The sequence below is a fragment of the Chrysochloris asiatica genome, unplaced genomic scaffold (genome assembly GCF_000296735.1).
Source record: "Chrysochloris asiatica unplaced genomic scaffold, ChrAsi1.0 scaffold00102, whole genome shotgun sequence".
NCBI classification, from domain to species: Eukaryota; Metazoa; Chordata; class Mammalia; order Afrosoricida; family Chrysochloridae; genus Chrysochloris; species Chrysochloris asiatica.
Genome location: NW_006408620.1, coordinates 6,408,432 through 6,420,997, shown reverse-complemented (window position 1 = coordinate 6,420,997; position 12,566 = coordinate 6,408,432). Strand labels below are relative to the sequence as shown.

Genomic DNA, 12,566 nt, shown 5'->3' with positions numbered 1-12,566 from the left:
TAGTGCCATACCAGGACTCCATCATGTTGTTGTTGTGGTTATGTTATTAAGTGCAGTCGAGTCAGTTCTGACCTATAATGAACCCTGTATAGGGTTTCTGAGGAGCAGCAGGTGAAGTTGATCTACTGACCTTGCAGTTCAAACTGACTTTGCCATCCAGCACATTAACCCACAGTGCCACACCAGAACTCACACCATCATATTTGTTGTTGTTGTTAGGTGCCATCGAGTTGGTACTGACTCACAGCGACCCTACGCACTACAGAACGAAACACTGCCCGATCCTGGGCCAACCTCACAATTGTTGCCACGCTTGAGCCCACTGATGCTGCCACTTGGCCAGTCCATCTCACTGGAGGTCTTCCTCTTTTTCTCTGACCCTCCACCTTACCAAACATGATACCCTTCTCCAGTGACTGTTGTTGTTGTTGTTGTTATGTGCCGTGGAGTCGGTTCTGACTTATAGCAACCCTGTACAGGGTTTCGGAGGCTGTAAATCTTTATGAGAGCAGAAAGCCTCCTCTTTCTCCCGTGGAACAGCAGGTTTCGAACTGCTGACCTTGTGGTTCACAGCATGATTCATAACCACTACGCTACCAGCGACTGTAGGGTAAGTTAATATAATGTTTGACCAAATATAGCAAGCTAATTTTTAAGTTGATAATTTTTTTATGGCCGGCAAACGATGATAAAAATTTTGGCAGAAAACAGTTCTCCCCGCCACAGTCTAGGGAAAGGTTCTCCCAGTGTGCCGGCTCTGGGGGAGGATCCGAGTCTCTTTCAGCTTCAGCATCCTTGGAGCTCCTTGGACCCTTGGCAGTTCTCACAGTTCCCACTGACCTGAAAATGAAGCCCAAACTCCAGGCCTGCTGTGTCCAATATGAGGGCCACACGAGGGGCTAGTTCAGTGACCATTCATTCAAGTGAAGTGAAATTCATTAAAATGAACATTTCAGTTCCTGCTCACACCACCCACATTTTGGGTGCTCACATGTGACTTGTGGCTACCATGTTGGATAGTGCAGATGCAGCACATTTCCATCCCTGTGGAAAGTTCCAGTGGACAGCTGCACAGTTCTCGAAGTTCAATGACAAGCCCTTCTGGTCTGCCCAGCTTCTGCTCAGACTGCTCCCATGGATATCTCTAGACTACCTAATTTCCTGATGTGCCCTGCAAGCCTTTACACGCACTGCTGCTTCTGGGATGCACAGCTCCTCCCTCTCAGTCTAGCCAACTCCTACCCACCCTTACCTGTCTCAGCTTACCTCCAAGACACAGGGGAGGTGCCCGAGCTTCTACCTATCACAGCATTTAAAACACCGAGTTACAGTAGCTGTTGGCATGTCTGCAACCCATTCCCCACCAGTGGCTCTCAAAAGGGGTGATTGTGCCCCTCAGGGGATATCTGGCAGTGTCCAAGGGACATTGCAAGGAGCCCTGGTGGCACTGTAGGATAAGCACTGGCCTGCTAACCACAAGTTCAACAGTTCAAACCCAGCAGCCACTCTATGGGAGAAAAGATGAGGCTTTCTGCTTTTATAAAGATTTACAGCCTCAGAAATCTTATACAGAGTTGCTATGAGTTGGAATCGCCTCGACGGCAGTGGTTTAATTTTTTCAATTTGGAGAGCATTTTTGGTTGTCATAACCAGCTGCCCCTTGGCAACCCTATACAGGGTCTCTGTGAGTCAGAATCGACTCGAGGGCACTTAGCTACTACACTGGCACCTTGTAGGTAGAAGCCAGAGATGCTGTTGATAATTCATTCTATAGGGTACCCCAGCTAACGTCACATGGAACAGGCTGATCATTCATTCTACAGGGAACCCCAGCTAACATCACATGGAACAGGCCGATCATTCATTCTACAGGGTACCCCAGCTAACGTCACATGGAACAGGCCTGCTGTAGCTGGGCAGCTGTGGCGGGCAGGGCTGTGTCCTGTGGGCTGGGTGTCCCCAATCACCATCCAGGGTCAGTCACACAGAGATGTCTGGTGGAGACTTGGTGACTGCGTACATGAGTTTAGATAGTCTTTAGCTAGAAGGGCTTTCCCTTAAAGCCCATCGTTCTGGGGATCACTGTAGGAAATTGAAAGGCATGCATGTAGGAGCCAGGCCCCACGCTCAGTCTCTGACTGCTAGAATGAGACCTGCAGCAGGACCGGGCCGTTAGCGTGGCTAAGCTGTGGGTGTGCCTGGATGTGGCCATTGCCTGGGTCCTTGGTAATGGCATGTAACGATCATTCCTCATGCCTTGGTCCTGCCACCTTCCAGGGTGCTGAGATGGTCTCAGGCAGGCGGGAAACTTAACCAGACACTATTTCTGTCCAACAAAAGCCGAGGCAGGGATCAGAGCAAGACTTCAAGCCCTTTCCACCTCTCCAGCCTGCCAGCCTCTATCCCAGCTCCCATTACCCTACATACAGCCTTCCACTCCAGCTGCAGGGACTTTGCACCTGCTGTGCCATCTACATGGAACACTCTCCCCCAGAGTCTCCCATGGCTGGCTGCTTCTCATCATTCAGTCTCATCTCAACCGTCACCTCCTCAGAGGCTCACTCTTTGAGTCTCTCTCTGTAATTCTCCTATTTGCCTGCTACGTTCAATTCGTGTCATGAACCAAGGTCATGGTCAGTGTCAATGTCGGCAGACTGCATGTTCTAGGAGGGCAGGGACCTTGTCTTATCTGCCACTACTGTGTCCCTAGCCCCAGTCTGCAGGACAGTCATGCTCAGTAAATTCTGAATGAACAAAGCTTTCTTGAAGCCCTGGGTCCCTCGTACCTGATCTTGGCTTTCCTGAAGGCCAGCTCCTCTTCGTTGCCAAAGTCCAGGGAGACATCCTCAGTATCATCCACCATGGCCTGGAGGAGGGGCACCAAAGGCTATTTGGCCTGTATACCACCCAACTCGCCTGGCACTCTCTGCTCATTTTGCTGGGCTCCAAGCCGCCCCTCAGAGCAGGTGGACCCTCCTCACCTGCTGAGACCCGAGGCCCTCTCCACCCTCCGGCCCAGGCCCAGACGTTTTGGCTCAGCGTATCCTCTCTGGTCCTCTCGCATGCTCCACCTAGTCATGCCTTGGCCCTCCAGCCCCAGCATCCCCACCACCCTACCTGCTTCATCTTCTGGAGTCCACCTGGAGCCCAGGCCCCAGGCTTGGCTCCCCTCTCACCGCAGAGGGGTCTCGGGTGCCTGGGGCTGGAGGGGCTGATGGGAGGGGCCCTACTCTGCGCCCAGAATTTCCATCTCCGAGAAGGGTGGTGTGGGGGCGGGGCGTGCCTGGCCCAGAGCGCAGTCGCAGGAGAGAAGCAGGTGGGAGGGTCCTGGGCCAGAGGGGCTCAACTGGAATGGACCAATGAGGTTGTTGGGAAAACGCTGATGCTGAGAAAAGAGGGAGAGAGTGTGAAGCCTAGGGTGGTCAGAGCCGAGCGGGTTCTGGCTCTGGAGTGGATATAGACAGACACGATCTTGCTAAAGGAGTGAGGTTGGCTCAGTGAAGGTCGTGGGTGCTGATGCTGAATGACTAAGTGGTCAGATAAATGAATGAATACTACTGTTAGGCAATCTCATTCAGGGTTTGGAGAGAGTCAGTGTTTCCCAAAAGTCTTTGATCCCAGAATGCCCCAGGACCTTGGAGATTCAGGTCTGGTGTGGGGTCAGAGAATCTTCGTAGTAGCAAGCAACTCCTTATTCCCTTCAGAACACCCCCACCTACCCAACAGAGGGCATGACAAGTTGTGTGCAGGGAGGATGCTTTCCCCTAGGGAGGGAATACCAGGGGCCCAGGTCTGACCTGGTGCCACCTGCTACTTGCCAACATATGCATCCTCAGCCCTCTGCCCCCAGGGGAGGAGAGGAGGATGACCCCATCTTTGTGGAGTGACTCCCAGATGGCAAGGTTGATCTTAGCTGCCCTCAAGTTGATGGCATATCCTGACAAGCCCATTATATCAGAGCGAGAGACTGCCCAGTCCAGTGCTACCTTCGAGATGCCCAACTCCATTGTTGCAGTCATTGCGTCAAGACGGCTCACTGATGCCTTTTCCTAGCAGTTGGTCATTCCTGATGACATGTCCACAGTCAGCGAATCAGTCTCCGGTAGTGTTCTGTGATGCCCCACCAGGCTGGTCTTCTAGCCAGAGTCTGGCAGCTCTGCCGTAACCCGTTCATAATGGAAGACCCTGCTCCTATTTGCAATAGTGATGCCGTAGCTCTCAGCATCACAGCAACACACAGGCCATCAGAGGACCACAAACTGATGCAGACATGGTGGTGGCAGAGAGCAGGAGCTTGGGCTGTTCTTGAAGTAACCCCAAACTGATGACTGAGAATGACAGTTTGTCCCCAAATGGGGCTTCCAAGGGGACTTTCCCACCATACTACTACCTTTGGGGAGACTCTGAACCCCAACTTGACTCTATGTTGACACTGGTGGTTCTCAGAGTCAGAGGAAAAAGTCCCTAAATGTTCCGCAACCACATGTCTTTTCTCACTCCCAGCCTTTGCAACCCCTACCCCCACAGCTGCCCAGGAGTCAGGGGCCTTGGGCATCCTAGCCTCTCTGACACTTTCTTCACCCTTAGTCACTTGGGCAGGAAGAGCCAACAGTCCTTCTCAGAAAGGCCCGCCATGGTGATTCAGGTTCCTACCAATCAAAGTGTGGTCCCAAGACTAGCAGGCTTGAGGTCCCTAGGAGCGTCTTAGAAATAAGGACCCTCGGGCCCCCCCAGAGCTCTTGAGCTACTTTGCACCCTGACCAGACCCGGGAGGCTGAGAAGCGGCACCAGAACTTCTGGTTCTGCCCCTTGCCCACCCCACACCTGGGGAGCTATACAGACTGCTGATGGTGCCTGGTCCCACCCCAGTCAGAATCCAAAACCCATTACCTTTGCATTGATTCTAACTCTCAGCCACGCTGTAGGACAGAGGAGAACTGCCCCATAAGGTTTCCAAGGCGGGCATCTTTGCGGGAGCAGGTGTCTAGGTCTTTGCTCCGGAATAGCAGCTGGCGGGTGTGGTGGGTTCACAATAGCTACCTTTCAGGTCACAGCTAAGCGCTTAATTGCTGTGACACCAGGACTCAGTCCCACTCAAGAGGGACTGATGTCACTGGATTTAGCTAAGGAACTTTTAGAAGCTACCCCATAAGCACAACGTTTGGGAAATACTTTTTAAAAATACTCCCCAAAATGGCATCCCCACCAGGAGAAAGCTCCCTGTCCCTGCACACAGACTTGGGGCCTTTCTGTAATGGCGGCACTAGATGGCAGGACCATTGTCTGTAGAACCACCTCAGATCAAGTTGGTGTTGCTAAGTGTCACCTGGCTCATAGCGACATACTGTATATGTATAGGGTTTCCGAGGAGCAGCTGGTGGCTTGGAGCTGCTGATCCTGTGGTTCGCAGTCCAGTGCAGATCCTACAGTGCCACACCATATAAAAAGCTGCTTTTGAAACTTGCCTGAGTGAAGGGTTGTAGGTCTCTCAGGAATTTTGTTGGCTCCTCTGAGCCTCAACATTTTCAGCTCCCTATTTCTAACTGTGTTGGGGACACATCCTGTCTGTAGAAACAACACGTGCAGAAATGGTGATAGAATTCACAGCCCTGGCCAGTGTGTGGATTGCAGAGTGAGCTTCAGGTCCACAGTCTGGTGGTCATCAGGGGGTTTGGGCTCCCACCTATGGAAGGTGGAGGCAGAGAGGAATGTCCTTCTGCCACCTCTGCACAGGGTGAGTTCAACTCTGGCCACAGGAGAAGAGGGTCCTAGAAATGGGTGCTGATGAGGAAGGAAAGAGAGCCTGGGGAAATGTCTTGTTTGTTGGGAACGTGTGTTCTCTATGACAATCTCCACCACTGATTCTGCCAAGAGTCTGCAGGCAAAGCCCAGCCCTTCCTGGTACCTGGCTCCTGCCTCTGTCAACACCCCAGGTTTTAGGCCACAGTTTTTGGACAAGTCTTGTGCTGTTTTGAGAAGGTGCCCCCAGGGAGGCAGGGGTTGAGCACTTGCCTTCACCAGCTGCTCCACGGAGAAAGATGAGGCAGTCTGCTACTGCAAAGACTGTTGTTAAGTGCTGTCGAGTCTATTCCAACCCATAGTGACCTTGAACCGGGTGTCCGAGAAGTGGCTGGTGAGCTTGAACTGCTGACCTTGCAGTTCAAACCGACTTTGCAGTCCAGCGCATTAACCTGCAGCCTTGGAAAATCCTATTCTGTCACCTGAGACTACCATGAGTCAAACCCACCAGCCGCTCCTCGGAATCTCTGCAGGGTTGCTGTGAGCTAGAACCGACTCGACAGCACTTAACAACAACAACATGCACTAAGAATTTTGAATCTGAGTAAGGTGCTCTGGGAGCATAGTGGGTATGAATTGGGCTGCAAATCTTAAGGTCAGCAGTTTGAAACTACCAGCTGTTCCGCGGGAGAAAGATGAGGCTTTCTGCTCCCATAAAGATTTACAGCCTCTGAAACCCTGTACAGGGTCGCTATGAGTCAGAACCGACTCCATGGCACATAACAATAACAACAATGGGTACGTGGAAGTTTATGATACTGTTTACTTTTATATTTGTTTCAACTTTTCCATTTTAGAAAGTCTTTTTTGAATATTGAGGCTCAGTTCACTGAGGGCTTCCCTGTCCCCTTTCTGATCCCCTCCTCACCCAGTCACTCTCTCAAAATGGAAACCTCATTCGAACCACATACGCAATCTTGGATTTTCTAGTAGCCATGTCTAAAAAGGAGTCCTGGTGTGGCTCTGGGGGTTAATGCACTAGACTGCAAAGCCATTTGATCAGCAAGGTTGGTAGTTCAAGCTCACCAGCGGCTCCTTGGAAACCCTATACAGGATCGCTATGGGTTGGAATTGACTCAACAGCACTTCACAACAACCTACATATATGTATAGATGTCTATGATGACAACATATCTAAAAAAGTACAAAGAAACAAGTGGAATTCATTTTAATAATAATTTTCTTTAAGCCAATCTACCCAAGAGGTTATCCTTTCAACACACAATCAATAACAAAAATGATTAAAAGGATACTCTTTTTCCATTCTGTGTTTCATACTAAGTCTTTGAAGCTCGATGTATATTTCACACACACCATAATTCAGGCCCCTGGATGGTGCAGACCCATTGTGTTTCCATTTCTTCTTCTTCTTTTTCTCTTGGCTGTATTTATCCTTGTACAATTCAAATGCTGGATAAATTGTAAGCGGATTTTAAAGAAAAGAGGAAGACCTTCAGCAAGATGGACTGATAGAGTAGCAGCAATAAGGGACACAAATGTGGCAACCATTGTGAGACCGGCACAGGACCAGGCAGTGTGCGTTGTGTTGCACATAGTGTCGTGCATAATGTTGCTGTGAGTTGTAACTGACTCCACAGCACCTGACATATGAGGCCCAGGCATAAAGTATTGCTAGTGGGGTTCCAGTTCATACATGCATGGGTTTATTCCGAACAAAATGTGTGTAAACCTGTCTCTGCCATCGGTGGGTGGCTGCAGACAAGTTCTTTCTGTCCTACTCTTTACCTAGTCTCCTTAGGAGGCCTTGGAGGCCTTCAAAAAACAGGTTCAATCAAAACAGTGGTTTCTAGGGGGATCAGTTGGGCCAGTTTAATTCAAGGCAGAGAGGTTTGCACCACAGGTTATGGAGTCCTGGTGTGGCGCTGTGGGTTAATGCACCAGACTGCAAAGTCGTTTGAACTATAAGGTTGGTGGTTCAAGCTCACCAGCTGCTCCTCGGAAACCCTATACAGGGTCGCTATGGGTCGGAACCGACTCAGCGGCACTTAACAACAACAACTGAAGAGAGCAGGATTCTATGGAGAAAGGCTTAGAGAGATGGAAACACCCCTGCAGAGGTTTATGTACGTAGATGGACGATCCGTTGAGAAACAGTAGCTGGACATTTTGATAATTTTGTTTAATAAAACTGTCTATGATTCGTACCAATACTTTTTTACTTTCCCTCATATTTATTCATCTAAATTAGAACATCAGCCCAAAGAGGACAAGCACCTCAGGCATCTCACTAAGCAACCGTCCACCCGTACCTCCCCGCATGAGGAGCGCAGAACATGGAGGGAGTTAGTGAAGGAAGAAGCTGAGAAATGTGTGGGACAGTGACTCTCCCCATTCTACAGAGGGGGCAGTGGAGGCCCAAGGTCAGCTGAGGTCAGGGTGGAATTCCAGGACTCGCCCTCTGCACAATTCATGGGAGAGACCCTCTCCTCAACTTTCCTCGCACCATGTTTGCCAGCGAGGAGAAGCATGATGTAGGTGTAGGAGGAATGGGTGGGTGGGAGGGGGTTTCAGGTGGGAGGGGCTTCTGTGAAATGGATTCAACTTCTCTGGAAGGCGGGAAGGGTACAAGACAAGAGGACAGCTGCTCAGAAACCAGGCTGAGAGCCCCAGGTCACACAGGACCCAGACTTACCCTGCCCTGCGCTCAGTGTTGCCAAATAAAACACAGGACACCCTGTTAAATGCAAATTGAAATCAACAATGATGAATTTTTTAGTATGAACATGTCCCAAATTTTGCTGGGGACACTAAACTACTTACATGAAAAAAAAAGATCTCCTGTTGACCTCAGTTCACACATGACCAGGTGCCCTGTAGTTTCCTTTGCTAAATCTAGCATCCCTATCTGGGAGAAATGGCAGAGGCAGGGCCACATGCCAGGTGGGCAGATCCGTGTCATCAGCATGCAGGAGCATCTGCCCATGGGAATGCCAGGCCAATGGCAAGGAGCAGCTGCTCGATGAGTGCCTAAGTGCTGCGCTACCAGGGCCCCTGGGCATTCATGTGGTGTTGTTGTTAAGTACTGTTGAGTTGGTTCCGACTCATAGTGACCCTGTATAGGGTTTCTGAGGAGCAGCTGGTGGGTTTGAACTGCTGACCTTGTGGTTCACAGTCCAGTGCTCAGCCACGGGTGGACTCCACGCCAGGATTCCTGTAAGAGGGGAGATTTCAGACATGAGTCACAGCACTACCATGAGTCAGACAGTACCGAGCAAGTGCCCCCTGGCCGTGGCCACGGAGAAAGGCTTTCATCAGGCAAGGGCTGGAACGAGGCCAGAAACTTGGGTAAACAGCATTGTCGGGCCTTCTGTGCTGGAAGCTGGGACAGTGGGTGGTGGTTTTCACTCAGTGGGTGTCCGGGAGTCTCCCCTTCGTCATGGACTCACCCGATGAATACCAACCTCCTGTCCTTGTGTGGGATCGGAGGCCCTGCCTGGTCAGGACATGGGACGTTCCCTGCCTCTGCTCTGATAGTCATTGTGTTCCCGTAACACTGATCCCACAAGCTCCACAAGCCCCCAAGTCCCTCCCCACCTAAGTCCTCTCCTCGTCTTCTCAGGGTTGAAGATATGATAGCTTTCTCTGTTATGCATAGAATTTAGGCCCCCCAGCGCCAACTATGTACTGAAATCCTGGGCCCCATACCTGTGAGTTCTGGTGTAGCATTGTAGGATAAGTACTAGATTGCTAACCTCAAAGTTGGTGGTTCAAATCCACCAGCCACTCCTCAGAACTAAACAGAGGAGCTCTGGTAGCTTAGTGGGTACAAGTTGGGCTGCTAACCTCAAGGTCAGCAGTTCAAAACTACCAGCCATTCCACAACAGAGCCAGCTGAGGATCGTCTACAAGCCAGGGAGCCTGAGAACCACAGGCAGACACCAGGAATGAGGAGAGAAGCCACAGAGGCAGTTGACACAACTGAGACCCTGACGTGGCTGTGTGAGAAAGTGAATCACTGTTTTTCAAAGCCACCCCTTGGTGGCACTTCTGTTACAGCAGCTCTAGGAAACTAAAACACCATCTAAGCTCAGTCCAGGTCTGGGACTAAGACCATGGCTCAATATGTTTTGTTCTCTTTCTAGAACTATCCATGATCACTGTTGATCTTGTTTTCTTATTGGCCTGACTTTCTCTATCCATGAGGGCAGGGGCACCTAATTCAGTGCTAGGCACCCTGTGGGCATCTTAGGACCTTCAAGTGAGAGAGTGGTTAGTGGTGAACAGCAGTGGGAAATGGGCCCATTTCACAGATGAAGATGTTAGGGCTCAGGGCAAACAGAGCTTTGATTCCCCTCTGGATATCTGGTCTGAGTCCAGGCCTCCCTGCACAGGCCAATCTGCTCCCCTCTGCCCTCAGAAAAGAGTTCAGGGCAGCTGGTCTGGGAGTGGACAGTGGGGATGGGGAATGTCTCTCAGACTTAGGCCTGCCCTGGCTTCCAGGAGTTAAAATTGAGCTGGCTGCTGGCTGCCAGCAGAGGCAGGTCCAGGACCCAGCAGGCAGGGAGCCATCATTTACGGGAAATGCTTGATTGAGAAGAAAGATGTTGTCTGGGAATTGGTCCTGGGCCAGGACTGGACAGGAAGTCTAATGCCCTTCTGTTGATCCCTCCCCAGTTCCTCCCAGGAGCAGCCTGACCAGAGATCTGCATGGATGCGCTGACTGACTGATAAAACCGTCTGCAAAGTTCTTTACTGGGCAGCCCAAAAGGCAGCCCCACCCTTATCAGCTGGGAGACCGTGGACCAGATCCTAAACCTCAGTTCCTTCATTACTGAAATGGGGATACTGATAATACCTACTTTGGAGTTCTGGTGTGGTGTTGTGGGATAAGCACTTGACCGCAAGGTCGATTTGAACCACAAGATTAGTGGTTCAAACTCACCAGATGCTCCTCTGAAACCTTGCACAGGGTTGCTATGAGTCTTAACAATAACAACTTTAGAGAAGCTGGGAAAAAATTAATGAGTTAGTATTTAATCATATGCCCTGGGCATTGACTGTACATAGTATTTGCTAAATAAACCATATCAACCCATCAGGCACCCATCAGAATGTGAGATGCTACCCATTTTACAGATGTAGAAACTGAGGTGCAAAGCCTTTTTTTTTTTAGGCGAATCTACACAGCTAACAAGTGGTTAAACCATGGATTGATCTCAGGTCTTTCGTCTCCTGCACATAATTTTTCCACCTCTCAGAGCTGTAGTGTGTAGAGGTTACGAAATGCCGGCCCAAGAGCCAAATCTGATTTCAACATCTGTGTGGTTTAGGCCTGCACAGTTAAAAATAAATAAATAAAAAGGAGTGGATTGATCAATATTTAAAAATCAGATGTCACTTTTTAAAAAAAAGACCACATTTCTGTTTCTCTTGAGAAACGGGAAGCCCAGGTGACCCTGAGCCCATCCATGGGAGCTGAGCAGGGACTGAACAGGACCTGCAGCTTCCAGTTCTCTGCAGCGCATGACTTTGCCCATTTCTGCTCTCTGTCCCTGGTAATTTTGCCATCACTATGGAAAACCCACTCTCTTAGGGGGACTCCCCAGGAACAGATCCTGTAAAGAGAATTCAAGTGCACATGATGTATTAGGCTTTCAAAGAGGGAATGGGGAGGCAGGCTGCAAGGGCAGGAGCCATGCAGCCACGTGGTCTCAGGAGGAGGTGGGGGAGGAAGTCCCATTGTTCCATTTCTTACATGTCTTTCTGCTTCCAACTTCTATTTGCTGAGCACCTACTATGTGTAAAAGGAGCTCTAGTGGTGTGCAGTGCTTAAGTGCTTGTGGCAGTTTGAACCCACCATCGCTCTGCAGAAAAAGGATTTAGCAGTCTGTTCCCATGAAGATGACGGCCTTGAAAACCCTTTGAGGTGGTTGTACTCTAGCTTGCAGAGTCACCATGGGGCAGAATCCACTCACCAGCAATTGGGTTAGGTTTGCAGTGTATGTGCCTGGAACTAGATAGGGGATCCTGAGGTGGAAACCAACCCCACCTGACCCCAAAAGACTCTCACGATGAAACAGACGGGAAACTCTATGTCACTATGGACACCTGGCGCACCCCCATGCTACCGACCTAAGGCTTGGCCCCTCTTTTCTGTTGCCGAGTTTGGTAGCAGCCCCTCTTGGGTGTCTCCTAGAGCAGGGAGCATCTCAGGGGGGTTGGGCCTAGAGAGGTGGTCCAGGTATGAGTGTGGCTGGCTGGCTAGAATGTCATCCAGGGGGCTTGGCAAACACTTTGTGTGACCATCTTGTCCCTATTTTAAAACGAAATCCTGCATCCCGAGAACCCCTCAGACCTGGGCAAACCGGGCCTCATATCTTTATCTCCTAGTGCTGCTGAGCAGAGGAAAACATGGATGACCTTTCCAAAGGAAAATCTCCTCCACTCCAGTCTCTGCCTGTTACCCTCCGGGAGGTTTTAGGGGCTTCTCTTCATACCCCTTGGCTTAAGTGTTTATCAAGTTTAAAATTAATTTTATTTTCTGTTCTGCTATATGTGGCAAAGACAATTAGCTGACTCCAATATCTTCTGATATGGAAAGAGAAATTTTATCTGGTCCATGGCCCCCTCAGTTAAAGACTACCTTTCTTGTCTTCCTGACAATTGAGACTAAGTTGTTGTTGTTGTTGTTAAGCATCGTCAAGTCCATTCAAACTCATTGCAGCCCTGTATAGGGCATCCAAGGAGTGGCTGGTGAGTTTGAACCGCTGATCTTGCGGTTCAAACTGACCTTGCTGTCCAGTGCT

General features: G+C 50.1%; 1 protein-coding gene across 1 annotated transcript in view; it reads right to left on the bottom strand.

Moving 5' to 3' along the window:
- Nucleotides 1-4,019, bottom strand: part of TVP23A (trans-golgi network vesicle protein 23 homolog A (S. cerevisiae)) — a 37,741-nt gene extending 33,722 nt beyond the window's left edge. Inside the window, exons 1-4 of the mRNA XM_006867245.1 lie at nucleotides 3,987-4,019; nucleotides 3,231-3,385; nucleotides 3,008-3,140; nucleotides 2,787-2,866 (exon numbers count right to left, since the gene is read on the bottom strand). Of these exons, the coding sequence (XP_006867307.1) occupies nucleotides 2,787-2,866; nucleotides 3,008-3,140; nucleotides 3,231-3,385; nucleotides 3,987-4,019 (401 nt within the window). The remainder of the gene's footprint in view (nucleotides 1-2,786; nucleotides 2,867-3,007; nucleotides 3,141-3,230; nucleotides 3,386-3,986) is intronic.
- Nucleotides 4,020-12,566: the final 8,547 nt, after the last annotated feature.